We start from the raw sequence: 20,178 nt of genomic DNA on the forward strand, positions 1-20,178 counted from the left end.
GACTTCAATGAGGCGACTTGGAAATTCCACCTTCAAGAACAAATACCACAAACCACAAGCACCAACCTGCAAATGTTACTGCTATGGTGACGGTGGCAGTAACATCATTTCCAGATTCAAGTTCTAGATTGTTGCAAAAAACAAATAAAGTCGTGCCTCTAAAGTGAAACAAATTCAGCAGGAAGAGGAATGCACATTTTCTTTGCTGCTTTCACATCACAAGAATTTCATTTCAGAAGATCTACAGTCTGGTTTTCAGAACAACCAGACAGATTCGACTTCAACTGTTTCTTAAACCAAAGTTTGGCATTTCAGTTTCAGCTGCATGAGACTCATAACCACTTCATTTTCATTTTCCTCACTCCGTTTTTTAGGCTTTCACTTCTAATGGCTAATTAGCCAATATACTCCTAAAAACCTACAAATTATAGTACAGTTTTTTTTTTCCAGTGTGCTGAAGGCACACGGTGTCAGCTTGTTTGGTCTGATGCAGACCAAACACCTGTCAGACATTTGATCTGTGGTCTGATGTGTATGTATATACATATCATTTTTTGACACGAATGCTCGTTATATTTACTAATACCTGGCTTCTACCGCCTCTCTGGAAACTCTCAGAGTGCTCTGTGGGTGTCGTGTGACCTCAGTGTATTTGGATCCATAAACATCCTCGATGACTCAGAGCTGCTTGTACTCGACAGTCAACGCGCAGGGTAAAATACCCACACGTTCTCGGCTAACAACACTCCGAATCGGCAGATTTCTTCAGTCAACCCTCGGCGCACTCGGAACAAGTTACAGAACAAGACGAAAATGCCTCTCTGGAGACACTCAGCTCGTTGATTTAAGCCGGCGTTTAAATTAGCTTAAAAGAACTTCTTAATTTGCCCTGCCGACTGTTTGCTACATTAGCTTACCAAGCTAATTAGCTAGCTCTTAGCTGTCTGCTATTAGCCAGCAGTCCGAATAAACTGTGAAGGGCAGTTTCTCAGTGACAGCTTCGCTGTTTCCTTCCTGGCATCAAAACTAAAAGAGAAGAAAAGGTAAGATGTGGTTTGTGACTATAAATGCGCCTGGTTGTGTGTAAAAGTCTTCTCCGTTTGACGTTAACGTTTAACGTTAGCCTAATATAACTGTCAAACGTTTTGTTTATGTCCCTGAGCGTTACCGTGTCCGCTTTGGTGCGTTTTTATGATGCACGGTTTGGTTTATTTCTGCGATCCCCCCACGTTATTTGGTCGCGCTAGAGTTGATTTCAGCCCTACAGTGGCACCTTGAATGATGAGGTCATGTGTTGTGTTTTTTTCCGCTGCTGTTCACCTGGAAGCAGGTCAAACTGATCACACGGAAGAGAGGCTCGGCATTTTTCCAAAGATCCCAACAATCTGAAACTGAGGCTCCCTGGATAGTTTTCTCCCACTAAAGGAGGATTCTGTCAGATTTAAAAATGAAAGTGAAAGTCAGACTCATCTGCCCCCTTCATCTGCAGAAAACGTGCTCAGCCTCAGAAACCTGTGAATGATGAACTGAATAGTTGAGTGAGAAAGTGTATGTATTCCCTCAAAGGCTGTATTAATCGTTTTCATTTTAATCTGTTTCCTGTTACAATTCATCTTGATCCTTCACAATATTTAAGACCCTACTGGGAGCAAAAGTCGATTCGTATAAAACCAGAAATATTCATACGCTGGGATTTCTTCAGTCTTCAGTTCGTTTTATGTGATCGGCCAAAACAAAACTGTACAGTGGATCAGAAATGGTGCATGGGCTTGAAATCTTTCACATGCAAATCTGAAAAGTGTGGCATGAGCTCGTATTCAAGCCATCTTTGCTGCAACCAGGTTTCTACCCGGCTTTGCTTTTTTTGTTTTTGTTGTTGCCTATGTATGGTAAATTAAAAAAAAATGAGTCAGATTAAATGTTCTGTGAACACAGATCTTCCATTGTTGCTGCGGATTCTCAAGTACATGTACACTGGGATGTTCCAAGTACATGTACACTGGGATGTTCCAACTCGCATCCTCTGATCTACAGCAGTGTTATCGTCAATTTATCATATTGACGATAAATTCCCACCGCGATCAATTTCTCATCGTGATAAGAATTTTGATTTATTGTTGTCGCGATAAATTTCAGTCATTGGTGGTGAATTTAAAAAAATAAAAAATTCAATTGCATGTTTGATCAGAAATGTAACTTTTGCTGTTTTCTCTGCCGTTTGTTTCATAAGAGCATCAATAAATATCAGTAATTCCAAAAACGTGATTATTAAATGCAGTGTCTTGCAGTCGCAGCCAAACAGTTTCCTATAAAATGAGTAATATACATATTTTTTTAATCATAATCTTTACTACAACAGCACCACAAAATACTGCAATAAAATTCTAAGTCCATATCGCCCACCCTTTTCCTCGGCTCTTGCCTTGCATGTTATAGATTTTTCCCTACCTCAGCTGAGTAGGTGATTGCATAATCTCCTTAGTTTGCCTCCAATTGCTACAGAAACCTGTTAATCACTCCTTCATTTAAGCCAGGTATGCAGCAGCGTCTCTTCTGATTGGAGCAGCTTCTCCGCCTGTTTACAAGTGACTCTTGGAATCGATCCAAGTTATGATTCAGTGACTCGTATCCCAGGGGTGCTTTTTGTAAAAAACTGACTCTGACTCTGAAGGGTCAGAATATATTTTATATGAGGGCAACTGAGTAAAAGCAGGGTAAATACCTCAATTAATTTGAGTGCAAATGAGTAATTAATTATTATGTTTTTTAATTATCGGCCTCTCTTTTGACTCTGCCTCTGTTTAGATGGTGCAGCCACAGCCGGACGGCCCCATGCAGTGGGACATGTCTGGAGATGACAGCGGAGGGACGCTCAGGGTCCCACCAGAGCTCGCTGGCAATGAAGTGGTGACCAGACTGTTGGGCGACAACCAGCAGCTCCGAGGTATTGACTTACAAACACTAAAAACAAAGTGTAAAAAAAAGAAAAAGACTCAAAAAGCAGTTTTCTGGATCCAAAATATTCCCATGATTCGTCATGTCTGCTTCATCTTATTCTATTGTTCCCATCCATTCCTGTAGTTTATGCAGCAACAGTTTTTTTTTGGGATGTTTGTGCATTTTTTTATAGTGTAATGTAAAGGAACAGCTGACGAAGAACAGTCGATGGTAGCAGTTTGTGTTGCAACAAATCTAAAGCAGCCTCTGACAGAAGACTGGTGCTGTATAACAGCCTCATGACATGCTAACAGCTCAATTTCCACACGAGCAAAGATGATGTTTCACAGCAACATCAAGCTCTGCTCTGCTTCACAAGCTCTGCTAATCCAGCTCCTTCGGTTTTGCTGCTCCACTTTAAGTCTCTGGCTGTGAGAAAGTTAGAAAAGTTTGTGATTTGTTAAATGCAAGACACAGCTAACAATAAAAGAGGAGCTTATTACGGTTCCATATCAAACTCTTCTGATTATTACTAGTAGTAGAGTCAAAGTTGGCTTTTGTAATTGTTTGTGCTGGAAAAAGACGTCGACTGAAAGCTGGCACCTGTCTGTCCTCTAGAGGCTCTGCGGAGGAGCAACCAGGCCCTGCGTCAGCGCTGCGAAGAGATGGAGGGATGGCAGCGGCGGACCAGGGAGGAACGCGAATTCCTCAGCTGTCGTTTCCAGGAGGCCCGGGCGCTGGTGGAGAGGCTGGCGCAGGAGAACCACTCTTTGCAGAGCATGGTGAACGGACCAGGCTCGTCGTCCAACCACAGCTACAGCTCAGCCCAAATGGAGGCGTCACCGGGGCTTCCTGCCCGGAACGGCCCGCTGGATGAACCAAAGGTGGGTGTGCTGCAGACTTGCGTCGCTCCACCTTTCTCCTCCCACTGTTCAGAGAGGCTGTCACACATAACTAGACTGTGGTCGTCTTGTAACATTAAGAGGAAGCTTCTTCTCAATTTGTTTTCTAAATAAAAAAAAAACTGCATTATTTAAATATGTGAAATTTTGATTAATTTTCATCTATGGTGTCTGGAAAAGCATTTATAGATGGCTCTTATGCTTCCCTTGGTGACTGGATATTGTTTTATCAGCTGTGTTGCCAACTTGTCGAGTTTTATGACGAAAGATGGGTCACTTTGTTGCTCACTGCTTATGTTCTTTAGCCTAACTAAATCATCGCAGTCTGGATCTTCACAATCCAGACTGCGATTGTGAAGATCCAATTGCAAAAGTGACGGCAATTGTCACTTTTATCTCTGTTGGAAGGTTGTTCAAACAGTCAAATCTTTACACTGATTTTCTACTTACTGACGTCTCTCACTTGTCCTTAGAGATCTGAAAACCAGCCACTGTAGTTTGGACGATAACTCTCTAAATGTGTCATTTATATTCGAGATCATGGTGTCATGTGCAGTTAAAACAAGTTTGTGTCCTTATAACACCTGACAATGTCCGATATACAAACAAAATTGCCCTTCAAAAGATATTAATCATGAGCTTATTTTAATTTATCATGCAATTTATTGATTGCTCCGATAAATATCAGTTACAGCAAACCAATAGACACAAGAGATCTGTTTATTTTACTTCACTTCAGTATGGAGGTGTGCTGTATTGGTGCAAAGTTATCAAATACATGTGTAATTCAGCGCAGTTACATCCATACTTAAAAGAAAGAAAAGAAAATGTTCAGCACTGCTATTGGCTGATACTGAACCTCTGATATCGATATTGGTATGAAAAAAGTGAATCGGTGCATCCCTAAACTCAATGTAAAATTTTCGACACATGTGCCATAGAATTATTAGTCTGAAGAAACAGAATTCTAGTTTTTTGAACAACGTGGTGTTTTTATGTTTTGTCTTTCAGACTTTAGACCAATGGGAGAGGAAAAGAGTTGAAGAAACGGAGCAGCACACACAAACCACACCACTTCGCAGCCTGGTAGAGTGTTTCTTTAGTTTGTTCCATTTCACCTCATGTGTCTCAAGTTAAAAATGTTCATATTGTTTTAAGAGAAAACCATTAAATAAAACCCCAAAAATCAGTTATAATAATTCTGCAACATTTGTCTTCAAATACTTGCCCTACTTTTTTGGCATCAGATCCTGAAGTAACACTAATCTGCCAGCGAGGGGTACACTGATTGCAGTTTTGTGATCAATCACAGATCACAATCAAAGACTGATATGCCAATTCCAGTTCTGGCAAATTCACTTTTTTTTTTTTCTGAAACATTACCAAAGTCACCTGCTTCTATAACAATCGCATGGCTTTGTTTCTCCAGCCTGCAGAGGGTGCAAATGAGTTCCTGCAGCTGCTCAAGAGCCACAAAGAAAAAACAGAGGAAGAGATGAGAGAGATGAGAAGGAAAAATGAAGAGTTAAAGAGGGAACGGGACGAGGGGAAAGAAGTGTTGGAGCGACAGCATCGATGCATTGAACACCTGCGGGCTAAACTGTTCCATACACAGGTAGCACGCAATGCTAACTTCACTTCCTGTCCTGTAGACATGAAGTTGTATGTATGAATTTCAGATGCAATCTAGAACCATAGAAAATAAAATAATTTTTCTAAGTGGGTGATATGGACTTAGAATGTTATGATATGTTGAGATGTTGTTGTGATTAACGATGAAAATTATGATTTAGAATAAACTGTTCAGTATTTTTTAGGCAATTGTATGGCAGTAACATCATAGCACCACAAACAATGCTTTTGAAAAACATTCCCAGCTAGTTCAGCCTTTCGTAATCTTTTTAGGAAATTGTTTTGTTTTTTATTATGTTTTGTGGCCTGAAGGATTGTGTTAATATTTTGCAGATGAGCAGCAATGAGGAAGCTGTTCAGCTTCGCTCTGAGGCTCAGCACACCTCTGACTGGTAAAACTCAGTCACACACACACACACACGCACACACAGGTAGAAGATTATCTAAGCTAACAGTGCTAAACTAACTTTAAGCCAAAACCTTAACTTGGTTCTACTAAATGAACTCGCATTGTACCCTGTTATAACTGCAGCTTATTCTACTCTTCTAATTAAAGTTCTGTCCTTCCTCCTGCTTAACAAAACCTCTTCCTCTTCCTTATCTTCTTTGGCCTTGTTTGGTTCCTTTTGCCAGCTCTAGTCTGGCTAAACTCACAGAGCAGCTTCAGGCCACACAGGGCAGGTGAGCCTACAGCTCTGTGTGGCTTTTTGTTCCCTCTCTGCATGTGTCACTGCTTGCCTGTCTGACTCCAAAATCTGAACTCATTTTGTTTCCTGTGGGTTTCACAAGTAGATCAGATGTGTTGCACTGTATTATTCATCCACTTGGGTTTTTTTAATGCCATTCCAACACACCACAAAAGAATTTTGCCATGGTAAAAAAACTCCAATAATTTACTTCTTGATTATTTTCTGCATCTTTTAATACAAAGATATTTTATTTGGAATTATTTTCGCAACAAACAATGCATCGATTTCAGGAAAATGAGTGTTAGTGGAATAACTAATCAGCAACTTTACTCAAGTTTGTAACTTCATTGCTCCAGAATGACTGCTTTATATCAAAAGTTGTGCCTATAATGATGTACTTACCATAATTCTAACGTCAGTGCATTTCTGCTGTAGGTATCGGGAGCTGGAGGAGAAACTGGATTATCTGCAGAAGAGCTCCGCTCAACGGGACAGAACTGAAGCTTTGCTCAAACAAAAGGACAAGGATTGTGCCCAGGTCTGCTAGAAGACTTTGCTAATGTTTTAGTATTACCTTAGATTTAGATTAGTTCATTTAATCTATAGACTGCCATCTACAGCAGTTGGCGAACTTACAATACCCATGTTATATGTATGCAAATCTCTGGAACTGCTGGGGATGGAAGAGCAACTCCACCCGTCTCTTTATTCTGCTCTGTTGTAAAAAGTGTCCCTCCTTTCCTGGAGACACTGAAGTCTCCTAGGTTCATGTCGACCCACAACATGACCACTTCAAAATGATCACTACCAATGCTGTTTGAGGCATCCTCTGTGTCCAGTGACCTTGAGTCAGTGTTTACATGACTTTTTGGAGGCAGCAGCAACTGTTTCGAACACTGTTTCTTCACTAATGACTAGGGGTTCACCGATAAATCGGCCCCAAATTTCTTACATTTTGGGAGATCAGCCAATACTTACTTGGGAATCTTATCTTCGCAAAGGTCTGAAAGTCATCCCTTGTCGCCTTCTGATCAGCATTTAGAACAAAACAGTCAGATGAAAAAAAGTCAATGCAGAAACAGCAAAATAAATAACATAAATTAACAAATCTTCAGGGCATCTCCTCTGCCTGTTATTCATCAGTTCCTGGTCTGTGCCACATGTCTTAAATTTTGTTTTAGCAAGACTATTTAAACTGGTTTATTCTACATAGTTTTCTTTTTTGTCATGGGACTTTACTGTTACGCAAAACTGAGTCATGTCCAAATATCTTTAGTGTGTTATTTGACTCAAAGTGGTTGCAGCTACCGGTCATTAGCTGCCAATAACTGCTTGAGCTAGCTTGAGCTAGCTTGAGCTAGCGACTCACTTCTGTTGTCAACCCACACAATTTATTTGCAATTTACTTTTCTGTCGTGATGCAGGTCTTACAATTCATCCATACTGGTCTTAAAAAGTCACATTTGAGTTGGCAAAACCTGCAGAAACCCTCTAATCACTTCTTAGTCAAATTATTTCCACAACTACATGTTTGTTTACCAAATTACATCCAAATCACTCAATTCCTTATTGCCTTCCTTTATCTGGGAGGGCATATTTGAAGCTTATTTTCTTCTGTTTGTATTCCACCAGTTGGCCAAGGACTGTGAGGCTCTGAAAGCCCAGGCGACGTCGCTGTTAGGCGAGCTGAACGAGAGGCAGATCCTCCTGCAGAAGAGCGACGATGAGCGCAAAATGCTGGAGGAGAAGTGAGTCGTCTCGTCGAAACCGGAGCGGTCGTGTCCGGTCCGTTTGTCACGTTTGTTGTTTCTGCGTTTAGGCTGGTCAGCAAGGTAAAGGCCCTGCAGGCGGTGGAGCGGGAGCTGGAGCAGCAGAGGAAGCAGCATCATGTGGCCAATGACAAGCTGCTGCTGCAGGTGCAGAGCCTGGAGAACGCGCTGAAGTCGGAGAGGCACGTGGTCACAGAGGAGAAGTGGGTTCAGCACACCGTTCCACTTGATCAAAATACTTCAAACGTTTAGGAAGACAAAGTGTGTTTTTAAATCCCTTTTGTTCTGCGCTTATCAGGAAAAAGCTGTCACAGTTGCAGCACGCCTACACATGTCTGTTCAGAGACTATGATTCCAAACTGAAGAGTGAGGTAAAAACACACTCAGACGCCTGTACCCTCACTAGTTTTGCTGTTCTAACGTCGGGCTCTGCATATTGCTGCAGGGAGGAGACCTCAGCAGTAAGCTGGAGGAGGCGGAGCGGGCGCTGGCCATCAAGCAGGACTTGATCGATAAACTCAAGGAGGAAGTGGAGCAGCAGAAAGGCTCGCTGGAAACCGTCCCTGTTCTCACAGCACAGGTAAAGTCCAAACTGCTGCTTACGTCTTCGTAGTCTGTGGATTTCTGGCAATATCTGCTGATTTTAATCACTCTCTGCTACACTTCCAACATTTCAACAGTTGGTCAGTTGCTCTACTCGAGGAAACATAACATTGGATTTGTTTTATGCAAATATTTGTATTGGTAAATAAATGATTCAACATTTGTAACAAACCACAACAACAGCTGTAGGATTGTCAGAAAAGATGTAGACAGAGATGATTTTCAGAGGCCATCTTTTCTCAAAAAAAATCATCAAGCAACAGGAATTGACAAGAAAGTGGAGTTTCTTTAAATGAAAAGATTGAAGTTCAAAAGTTGAATTTCTTTTCAAAAAAAGATGTTCAGTTTAAAAAAAGTTATGATTACACATTTACCATCTTAAAACTATAAAAAAACATTTTTTGTTTTGTAAAGTATAAACGCATGACCTTGTTGCCTGTTTGCGTTTGTGCCAGGCTGAGATCTACAAGGCAGATTTCCTGGCAGAACGAGAAGCGAGAGAGAAGCTGAACCAGAAGAAGGAGGAGCTGCAGGAACAGTTCACTCAGGCTCTGGCTGAGATCGAGCGGTTGAAGCACGAGCTCACAGCACGGTAACCACACATTCATCAGGCTCCATGTTAATATTAATGTGTGCTGTATATTTGGACATGCTTCTCATGTGTGTGTGTTAAAGGCGAGTGGAAATCTGTGGTGGGCAAAACTCACAGTTTAGCTGCTTCTCAAATGCTCCTTCAGCTGCTTCAACCTAAGTGCAGATGTTGTCAAACAAGCGAGGTTTTCTGTCCCTTCTGAGGCTGAAACCTCACCTCACCTGTGGAAAATCACCTCAGTCTGGGTCTGCACAGAACCCAGCTTCGACAATAAACGCAATCCAAGATGAAATAATCTCTACTTCTATAGCTCAGAATCAAGGTCGTCAATTATGACCTCCAGTTCATGATGGACAGCATCATTTGTTTTTCATCTTCACTTGTAATATGAAGTTCTATGAAGTTCTATGGATTCTGACCCTTCTTTACGTGAGGATCAACAAACGCCTCCATATTTGTAGTTACCTACATATGTGCCACATATTCAGAGTAAAATGAGAGTTCCTCATTGTTGTCCAAAAAGATGTTTTTCAGTGTGCAGCAAAAATAAAAAATCTTATTATTTATTTAAGGGTCTAACGAGTGACTTCTGTTTCAGTGCACGTTTGGAGCAAATGAAGCTGAAACACATGGATGATTTTCCTGCACGGCCCTCTCACATTCCCCCTCAGCAAGGTACAATACATCCAACACACACATACACAAATAATATTTTGTGGATAGGTTTAAACTTTTTGGACTATTTGAAGTGCAACAACATTTGAAACAGTGTTACTAAACTTTTTTGGGTAAGGTTACATGCAGAAATTTCAACTTTTTTGTAAAACAATTTTATGGCAAAAAAATAATAATTTTTTAAAATGTTCGTCTTAAATTGCAAGTTTTTTGAAAAATGTGCCGCAAAATCAGCGCTGCAACAATATAAAAAAATCCCCAGCATCCTGGAGGGACTGATTCTGGTGCCACATTTTGCCTCTACGTTAACTCTGGAAATCTTGATGTGTGCCAGTAGGTTGTAGTTTGTTGGGATCCTGTCCAGTCTGGAATTTTATTCTAGCATTTCCAGATCTGCATAAGTGTGAAAAAGGAGTTTGGAAAGAATTGTTTCTCTGACATTCTTAAATGAATCTCTGTGTTGCACATTAAGCATATGTCAAAGAATGTTTGACCTGTAATAAGCTGTGTTAAGATGTTCTCCTCCTCTGCTGCAGTTGTTGGGTTTCCTGGTGCTGGCTTCAACACAGTGCCACCGAACCGGAACCACGTTTTGGCACCGGTCATCGACCCTGCTGCAGCAGCAGCTGCAGACCTGCCTGATTTATGCTGTCCAAAGTGCAACTACCTGGCTCCAGATATGGACACCCTGCAGATACACGTCATGGACTGTATACAATAATACAGTGGGCAAGCGCAGTTCAATGTGCCACAATGCCAACACACACACACGTAGTATATTTACTGGTCATCCAGAAAGTATTCACATCCCTTCATTTTTAAAAAATGTTATGTGGCAGACCAACTCTAAAACCCACATAGGTAAGGTTTTGTATGTTCTATAGCTAGACAACATGTTTTCAGATACATTTTATAATTATTTTAAATTTACAAATAATAGTTACATTAGTATTTGCATCCCTTCATATGGCAGTCAAAACTGAGTGTCTCATTATTGGTGAGTTTTTTTCAACGACATTGGAGTTCCCCTGTGCTAAGTTCATAAGATTGAACATGATTTGGAATGGAACTCATTTGGCTGCAGAAACCAAGCAATAAACTCAGAGGAATTATCTGTAGACCTTTGGAAGTGAATTCTGTGAAAGCAAAAAAAAAAAAATTGAGAAAGAACACAAAGCATTTTAAGGGTCACCGCATATCTGTTATTTGGACATGGTCAACATTTTACCCCCAAAATTTACCCGAAAACAACATTTAAAGAGACATGCTCAAGACAACTGGAGGCTAGAACTGCTGTCAAAAGGGCTTCAACAAAATATCAAACAATGGCTGTGAAAACTTATGTTTCTGTAAATTTAGAAAAATTACCAAATATCTGTAAAAAAGAGGGTGGGGGGGGAATACTTTCAGGATCCATTGTACTTTCTGTGTCCAGCTATGGGTGAAACATATTTGGTTATTGCACCTTATTTACTTTCTATCATACAAGGACAAATAGAAAGACCTAAGGCTTTTTTGGATCCTGAAGTAAAAACCCTAATATATTAGAATAAGGAAAAAGTATGTGGAGGCAAATAAAAGGTCATATGATAAATTTGAAGATTTTATTGTACTCCTCTCCTGCTTCCTGGATTCCGTTTCTTTTGGCACCTTCCAGTCTTTTCCTCTTGGTTTCTTTTTTTTTGCCAATACCTGGCCTTTTGTTTCCTTTTACCCCTCCCTGTCCATTCCCTTGCTGTTTCTTTTTGTTGTTGTTGTTTTTCTTTACATGATTCAACTTTCCCTTTTCCAACATTTTGTCTCTTGTGCAAATGAACAGTAAACATGTTATGAAGTACATATGTATACTTTGACATCATCCTCCAACAGTATTCATTGGACCTAATACTAAAAATGTGACAATTTTTTTAAAAAGAAGAAAATGCATGTGGATTTACCTGATAAGCTTTAAGGGATAACGAATATTCAAATGTTTTGGTTGTAAAAAGTAGCTTTTTGCATCAACTCAAAACATGTATTATTATGTAGTAGAGATGGATTTACTCTTGTTGGAAAGAAAAGTAGCCATTCTCTGTTCTGTGCCTGTGTTGACTGTGCCGCTGCTTTTATCTCTGATGCTAAACCTGACCTTTAACCCGTCAGAACTCTTGCTGTGCCCCTTATCTTGTCTTATCTTTTATCTTTTGACGCCTGCTATTTATCAGTATGAATGTAAGCACATTAAACTTTTGAGTATTGTGAGGATATTCTTTGTAATTGTAATTTGTTGCAAGGATTCGCGAAATAAATCATTTATTCAATTGTCTGCGTGTATCAGTGACAGTTTGAGAAGCCACTCGGGAGAAACCATTAACGATGATTGGAAGGGGGTCGCCGAAGTCTTGTGTTTTACGTTTCCATTCAAAAATACTTTAGAAGTACCAAAGGGAAATTAGATAATTGGGAATGTTTCCCACATTACATAAACAGCATTACAGTGTTTCTTTAAATGCAACGAATTTAAGAAAATGACTTCTCCGGACCTGTTGGATGATGGTACAGTCTAACCGTCCTGTTCTGCGACACACGCGCCTGGGGTTTTTTTTCCGGCTCAACCTGGAGACGGAAATCCCTGTTTAATTTCAAAATAAAAGGCCCACTGCCTTGTTCATTGCCAACTCTACCTTTATTATAAAGGTATCATTTGGCTATGATATAAGATAACGCACAAATGTAGTTTACCACACTTAAGTTGCAAATACAACTGTGCATTTTCTAACTTTTTTTTAAGCTTATGGTCTATCAGAAAATTAAACGGACTTTATTTTGGTAACGCGGGTCTCCCGGTCACACAACGGGGACTAGACACTCACACCCCATGTTGCGTATTTGCACATTAGGCCGAGCTGTCCGCCGTGCTTCGTGCTTTAAGACCACTCTGCGGGCAGGCATGTCGGGCTCACCTACCCCACCTCCCTCAGCTGAGGCTGCGGGTTCCGGGGGGTGTTTCCCTCCTGGATACAAGCCATTTAAACCCGAGGACCACGGCTTGGAGCGCGGGTTCCGTCTTACGTCTTACTCTGAGTTGAAGGGATGAGGATGCAAGGTCCCGCAGGAGGTTCTGCTCAAACTCCTGGCGGGACTGGAGACGGACCGAGGCGATGGGCCGGGCAAAGCTGGAGACCAGGGTTCTGAGTTCGACCAACAGTTGCCTGGACCCCGGCTTGGTAAGAAACTCCAACACCAGCCCCGGTGCTCCGAGCTGCGGAAACCCGGTAGCTAACCTAAATTGGCTAACGAACAGTTGCTAATACTATTAGCTTTGAGGACTCGTATGACAGATGATGTGGACCATTCACAGAAGAGAAAGTTTTACGAGTCGTATAACCTCATTGTAATGCAGATATAAAATGAGTGCGTGTAAACCAGAACAATGGTTCCCCGAACTGTTAAATTACTACACAAGGTAAATGATTCAGCAGAAACACATGTAATGCTTCAAGTACGAAGTCCACTAATACTCATTCCAAAGAGTTACAATACATGCACAATTACTCCTGAAATATGACCAATGAATGTTGGTAACTCAAAAGAACAGCTTCACTTAATTGGAGCTGCTTTTCACTCTTAAATGGAGAAAACTTGCATGTCTCTTTGTATTTATTCCAGGTATTGGGATGGACAGTTGTGTGACTCCATTGAGGCATGGAGGTCTCTCTCTGGTCCAGACCACTGATTTCTTCTACCCTCTGGTAGAAGATCCATATATGATGGTAAGTTTATGTTGTGGATTTTTTTTCACACAGCAGAAGTTATTAACAAATCTTACAAATTTAGTATGAAAACATATTTAAAGCTAGATTTGGCCCACATTAGTTCATCAGTCAAATGTGGCTTCAGACAGACAGGATATTATTGAACACACTGACTTGACAAGGGTAAGTATCCACATAAAAGTATCAATTTAGAAAGGTTAATATGTTAGCTCACTGCCAAAGAGGCCAGTGGCTATTTTTGGATTAAACTGGGGAGGGCTGGAAAGATAAATGATTTAAGTAATATTCAGCACGCTGAACAAAAGACTAACATTGTCTGTGGACCCCAATAACTACATTAGCACAATGAATTTAAAAGGCTGCACCTAAATCCTGAAAGATTCACCTGATGTGGCCTGAATGCACCATCACACAACTTCCTCTTGGTCTGCACAAACCTGACCTGCTTGTTCCTTGTCAAATTTCCCAAGTTTTTGATGTTCTCTATGACTCAGCAAGTCCTTCTGTTTAAGAAGAGCTGTCGTCCTTCTATTCAACAAGCGAAATGTGTTTTTAGCACAATATGCGAGTAGCCTTGTCTGAAAGTTAAAAGTTTGAGTTGCTTAAGAATCGGACAGAAAATATTCCTCCGGAAACCAGAGATGAAAATGAGATTGAAAAATACAGCATAAAATTATTTAGATACTACAAAAGCACTCAGAAGCCTAATATGAAATGAGCTTCCAGTGTTTGCTGTGGGTTAAAGTTGCAGCAGTAGCTGTACAATGGCTCACTCTGAAAGGTTTCTTGACTTTTATAGAAACTGACAGGATAATCAGTAAACCCTCCAAGAATCGTTTCTGTTCTGTGACTTGATTTCTGCTCGCTGCAACTCCGATTTATAAATGATTGATGTGACTAAGTGTTAATGACTAACTGTGTCATCAAGGGTTTTAATGGAGATTGTGAGCAGTTTGAAGTTTAACTACGCCCATTGTTGTATTCAAAAACATGCTAGCAAACTGAATGATATTATGTTTGAGACGGGAACGTGAGCAGAACTGAAGAAAATTCACGTTGTGGATCAAATGTCCGGAATTATTACAGAGCGGAAGCTTTGGCTGCAAGCTTAGCCAGTTTTCTTTTTCATTTGGCTCCAAAACTGCTTTTTTAATTCCTCTATAGATGGATGGATGAAACTATGAAACTCAAAGATTATGGCAGTGGCTCGGTCATGAGTTCTGTCATATGTTACCACATCCCCCCTCAGAGCCTCATGAAGCAGCAGGAGGGTGAAAATTCTTGCCTAATGAAAACATCGAAGAGGTTTTTAAGCAGTTTGCATCAACTGACACTAAATGAAGCTTTCAGCCATTGTTCTGCAAGGTTGAGCTTTACAAAAAGAGATCAAACTTTAAACTAAATCTACATTCACCGTTTACAGCTCACCCCTTTTAAGTGGATTTCCACAGTTTTTTTTTTTGTAATGCATTCACTTTCTATTTTCTGATTTCTTTTCAAGAATGATGATCTGTAGAATATAAGAGGAGCATTTAAATTTTCTGGTAGTCCTGACATGAGTGATCAGCATGCCTCGTTAAACCTAGAAGTAAAGGGACTTATCAAAAATGTTCTGATTTGTTGAATATGACTGTATCAAAACTTGATATTTCTAGAACTTTGACCCTTTAAAGACCGTATGCCTAAACAACTCCCAATTTTTATTGAAAAAATGTTCAATAAAACAATATTTTTTATGCAAAATATCATACGTTGCATTATTTATTTCAGGAGGAATTGTTGCAGAAGACAGTAGAAAGTTGTGATGTCTTGACACAAGACCGTGATGGCTTTTTTGGGCCATTGTAAATAATAAAAAAAGTATTAGTAAATTTCCACTAAGAAATTTTGTGAGGAATCTCAGGAGAAACCGTCTAAAAATGGATCTCTTATGGGTTGCTGTCATATTCAGTCGATGCTGCACAGATGACAGAGAATGTTTGGTCTTCCGTTTTAGTGATTCTGGGTAAAAAAAACAAAAACAAATTTGGGGTGGGGGATATATTTATTGACTAAATTCAGGTTCTGATCGTGTAAAACTAGTTTGATCCTTCAGTTTGACGCCAGATTTTTGTGACTGTCCTGATGTCTCTCATTTGTTGACCTCGCCGTGTCCCAGGGAAGGATAGCGTGTGCGAACGTCCTCAGTGACCTCTACGCCATGGGCATCACGGAGTGCGACAACATGCTGATGCTGCTGAGCCTCAGTCAGAAGATGAATGAAAAGGTAGTGACATATTCTATTTGTTTTGTAATTGATGAGCGCCGTTGCCAGTAAATTGTAAGCGGCAGCGTAACTGATCCTTCACAACATCTGTAGCTGCGTTGTGTTCCCTTCACCGCTGCTCTTTAGGTTTTTGTTCATCTGCCCGCAGGATCGAGAGCGAGTGACACCGCTGATGATCAAAGGTTTCCGGGACGCAGCAGAGGAGGGAGGGACATCGGTGACAGGGGGCCAGACGGTGATCAACCCCTGGATCATCGTTGGGGGTGTAGCATCAGTCGTGTGCCAGCCCAATGAGTTCATCATGTGAGTCAGATGTGAGCTGAAGACGTCCCAAGATGCAACATGTTCACATTTCCAACTTCATCTTCCCTTTAAAATGGAAACATTCTGTGTCCGTCGCTCCTTCCATCGACCCTCTCATACTTTCTTTTTCTTCCTGTCTTTGTGTCTTTCATTCCTTCTGTCTGTTCATTCTTCCTTCCGAGTCCTTTCCCTAAATACCTCAGAGTTGACTGAATCTCATTATTGATTCCTGATTGGGAAGGTGGATTGTTTGAAAAAAGTGATTAAAATGCAGTTGTTTAACACCAACACTTGTTGCAAGATGTATTGAAATAAAAAAAAATTGATGGCAAACCATTAGATTCATAAAAACAAAAAATTCTAAATGAATTAATGAATTTCATAAATTACAAAGTAATCCCCTACAGGTTTCTCTTTGAGTTTGTGTGTTGGCAGAATTAATATTATAATTTTTTTACCAAACATTTCTGGCAGCATCATTCTCTGGCTCTCTGGGGTTAGAAGAATCCTGTTTTTGTTTTTATTTGGCACAAAGAACAATGAACACAGTTGAATTTTTAATGTGAAAACTGTAAGTATGCTTGACGTTTGTATTTCTGTCCCAGGCCTGACGGCGCGGTACCAGGTGACGTCCTGGTTCTGACCAAACCTCTGGGGACCCGAGTGGCTGTAAACGCCCACCAGTGGCTCGAACAGGTCCACCACTCACTTTGATATTGTTACATTTTTATTCATGTCTAGTTTATTTCAAACTGTATTCTATCAGCTTTGGGAGATTCATCTGAAACCAATCTGACCTTATCTACATCCAACAAAGATCTGAAAATCAGCCGCTGTTCGTTCTGCCATGAGACCCGGCGGATTGACTGACTGACAAACCCCGGCCTGGTGATCTTTGCCGCATGTATTCCATCTCTCACATTATCCATTTTACTACGCTGGCACTTTCAAATAAAGGCCACGAGAGCCAAAACAAAACAAAAAAACATTAGTCAGTTTAAATGTATTTCGTAAAACTGCAATGGAAATGCTTTTTTTCCACATTACACGGGTCGTGTGATCAACAACCGGATGTTACTACTGGTGGAAACAACGTAACAACAGGAAGTGGTTAGAGGATGATGAGGCAGATGTTTTTTTTTAATGACTTGTTACATAAACAAACCTATTTATGTATAATTTTTAATCTAATTTCTTATTTAATGGAAACCGTGCCATTGTGACATTGTGTTTTTTTGACATTAGCGGAATATTAACAGTTTTTCACAATGGAAACAGAGCTAAGTCTTCTGGGCGACTTTTCAGACAAAAACATGAATATCGGAAAAAATCCTTATCGGCAGGTCAGACTTTTTAAACACTGCTGATCAATCAGAAAACTCCGATCAGTGCACCCCTTCAGTCTTGGGGTTTCTGCAGTCAGAATGACAGATCCTCTGAAACGGGCCCTTGTTCTGAGAAAAGACTCCAGTCAGAACCCAGCTGAAAATGAACACTGTGTGTAGATCAGAAGTTTTCAATTCCTAAGTCTGCCTGTTTTTTTTTTTCTGCTTCACCAGCCTGAAAAGTGGAACAGGATCAAGCTTGTTGTCACCAAAGAGGAGGTCAAAGAGGCTTATTATGAAGCCATGTTCTCCATGGCAACGCTAAACCGAACAGGTACAACTCCTCCAACCCTCTGTGATTTTACCTAACTGTAAAAATTTGTGTCTATCCAGGATTCAGATCCACATTAGTTGTCGGTTACCAGTGTGTAACCACGTGACCAACCCGTTCTTTCATTTCTCCTGCAGCGGCGAGCCTAATGCACAAGTACCAGGCTCACGCCGCCACGGATGTGACCGGTTTCGGTTTGCTGGGTCACGCCAACAACCTGGCAGAGCAGCAGAAAAACGAGGTGGCCTTCGTTATCCACAACCTGCCCATCATAGCCAAGATGAGTGCCATCAGTAAGGCCTGTGGGAACCTGTTCAACCTGCTGCAGGGCAGATCGGCAGAAACCTCCGGTAAGAGGATGACCTGCAGGCCTGCTAGACTGAGAAAGTAGACATTTCTCTGCTTTTCACATTCTTACCTTTGCAGCTCATTAGTAATTTCTGAATGAGAAGCTAGCGCTGCTCCATCACGGTGAAGGAGCTCAGCTCGGCTGAATGAGTGTTAAGGTGAAACTTAAGGAGCTCCAATGTGTCTATTTCTAAACAGAACCACATAAGGTGTATTTTCCATCATGCTCTGTTTAGACCATTTCTCTTTCTCTGTTGTTGCTCTGCCTTTAGAGATGACCTGCGTCGGCCTCTTCTGGATGGAGGTCAAACTACAACACCAAAAGAACATCTAAGTGGATGTTATTAGTAAATTGATTGTAACTAATTTTAGTCTAATAAATTATTGATCTACAATTAGTTGTAGGTTGATTGTTTGCATCCCGATTTCAGACTTTTTTTTTTCTTACTTTTAACATAAAATGGGATTACGGTTAGATAAGCAGAGAAAGTTTTAAAAATAAATCCAGACGTTAACCCCCAGCCTCTCCCAAACAGGCGGGCTGCTGGTGTGCTTACCCAGAGAACAGGCGGCCAAGTTCTGTTCAGAGATGAAGAGCCTCAACTCGGCTCAGGGCGCCTCAAACGGAGCTTGGATCATCGGCATCGTGGAAAAAGGTGACCGGCGGGCGCGCATCATCGACAAGCCACGCATCATCGAGGTGCCGCCCCGAGGAAGCCAGGCGGCCAGTCAGGATAACAGCACCACCAACCCCGATCCAAGCAGCAATTTGGCTTAGACAGCACTGCTCCAATCTCTGACACTACGCTGGAGTGTGTGTTGGTGCGTTTGTGTTTATATGAAATTGTTCATCTAACTGGTGAAAGGTTATGAACCAAAATGACCGTCATCTGTAGAGACGATGCGACTTCTACCTTTGATATGATCAATTATGGGTTCTTTCTAATCCCATTCCTTTGCTTTCTAACAGAAACGCCTCTTGTTTCCATTATGTCTTAATCTGTTTTATTTAATTTCGGGGATGAATTCAGATGGGATGTTGTTAAACGAGCGATGTGGAAAATTGACAGACTAATCCTGGCACCTGGTTCTGTCCGCTGTGCTCACTGGAAGGCTTGAGCAGCTTCCTCAGAACAGCTGGGCAAGAGTCCAGGATTCCTGCCTCTGACAGCTGATTGGCCGTCCATCAGGGTCCTTCCCTCTCTTTCCGTTTTATGAAGCTCTGCATATTAAACCCGAAGCACAGGACCATGCAGAGCGGATGTTTCTGTTGGATTAGAGGAGGGACTGAAACTGCTGGAGGTTTAAAGCTGTTTGTGGATTTATCTGCATTTCATACTCAATAAAACCACCAAAACTCTGTTTGGCTGTTTTTGTTGAAGAAATTGACTGATTTAAAAGTAAAACTGAAGTTAAAACGCTGTTCTGGAAAGTATAGATTTAAAAATGATCAAAATATGCAATAATGACTGTTTTTGCACTTTATTCTCTACCATGTATAAATATTTTATCCATCCATAAAACATCATTTTTGTCATCCTTAAAACTTTATTTTTTTTTTTTTTTTTTTTTTTTTTTTTTTTGCTAATCTCGTATTTATAGACTTGGCTTGACAGAAAATTCTGCAGTGAATTGAAGTTTTACATTTTCATTTTCAAAATACGCTCGGAAAGAACACTTGTGGAAAAGTGATGAATATTGATGTGAGGACTGTCACTTAGCTTTACTTTGAGCAGAAGCATAAAAACATTCCTAAAGATTTAATATATAAATAGATATAGCATCTCATTTACTTTGAAAATTTCTATGAATCTTTTGGAAACATTTTGCCAGTTGCTTTTGCAGCACAAAGTGCTGTGGCACACAAATTCATTACATTTTGAGATTTTTGGTTGAAGAATCGGGCTCAGTTTTGGTGTTTGAACCTCAGATTTTCTAAGTTGAAAACATTTTTTTTTGTTTTGTTTTATGAAACCCTTGAAATTATGTTTAAACAAGCAAACAAAAAAATATATAGGATGCAGAAGTAGGTGCTATTTCTGCATCCACTT

The 20,178-nt window shown here is 40.6% G+C and overlaps 2 protein-coding genes across 3 annotated transcripts; both read left to right on the forward strand.

Annotated features, from left to right (window-relative positions):
* The first annotated feature begins 665 nt into the window (after positions 1-665).
* On the forward strand, positions 666-12,104 carry ikbkg (inhibitor of nuclear factor kappa B kinase regulatory subunit gamma). 2 transcript variants are annotated; one of them, XM_055048413.1, is made up of 15 exons: positions 666-1,043; positions 2,806-2,944; positions 3,556-3,821; positions 4,851-4,925; positions 5,269-5,454; positions 5,805-5,863; positions 6,105-6,152; positions 6,596-6,698; positions 7,793-7,908; positions 7,980-8,132; positions 8,228-8,300; positions 8,375-8,509; positions 8,988-9,124; positions 9,723-9,799; positions 10,336-12,104. In XM_055048413.1, exons 2-15 carry the CDS (start codon positions 2,806-2,808, stop codon positions 10,518-10,520), a joined length of 1,752 nt encoding a protein of 583 aa, XP_054904388.1. In that variant the 5' UTR covers positions 666-1,043; the 3' UTR covers positions 10,521-12,104. The 2 variants fall into 2 exon arrangements, with proteins under 2 accessions (XP_054904388.1, XP_054904389.1); XM_055048414.1 differs by lacking the exon at positions 6,105-6,152 and having other exon boundaries at positions 668-1,043.
* A 522-nt stretch (positions 12,105-12,626) lies between these two features.
* sephs3 (selenophosphate synthetase 3) lies at positions 12,627-19,487 on the forward strand. The gene is made up of 8 exons (XM_055048421.1): positions 12,627-13,005; positions 13,448-13,551; positions 15,713-15,820; positions 15,969-16,123; positions 16,729-16,819; positions 17,683-17,782; positions 17,917-18,129; positions 18,664-19,487. Exons 1-8 carry the CDS (start codon positions 12,657-12,659, stop codon positions 18,903-18,905), a joined length of 1,362 nt encoding a protein of 453 aa, XP_054904396.1. The 5' UTR covers positions 12,627-12,656; the 3' UTR covers positions 18,906-19,487.
* Positions 19,488-20,178: the final 691 nt, after the last annotated feature.

The sequence above is a fragment of the Poeciliopsis prolifica genome, unplaced genomic scaffold (assembly GCF_027474105.1).
Source record: "Poeciliopsis prolifica strain line A6 unplaced genomic scaffold, Auburn_PproV2 SCAFFOLD027, whole genome shotgun sequence".
NCBI lineage: Eukaryota > Metazoa > Chordata > Actinopteri > Cyprinodontiformes > Poeciliidae > Poeciliopsis > Poeciliopsis prolifica.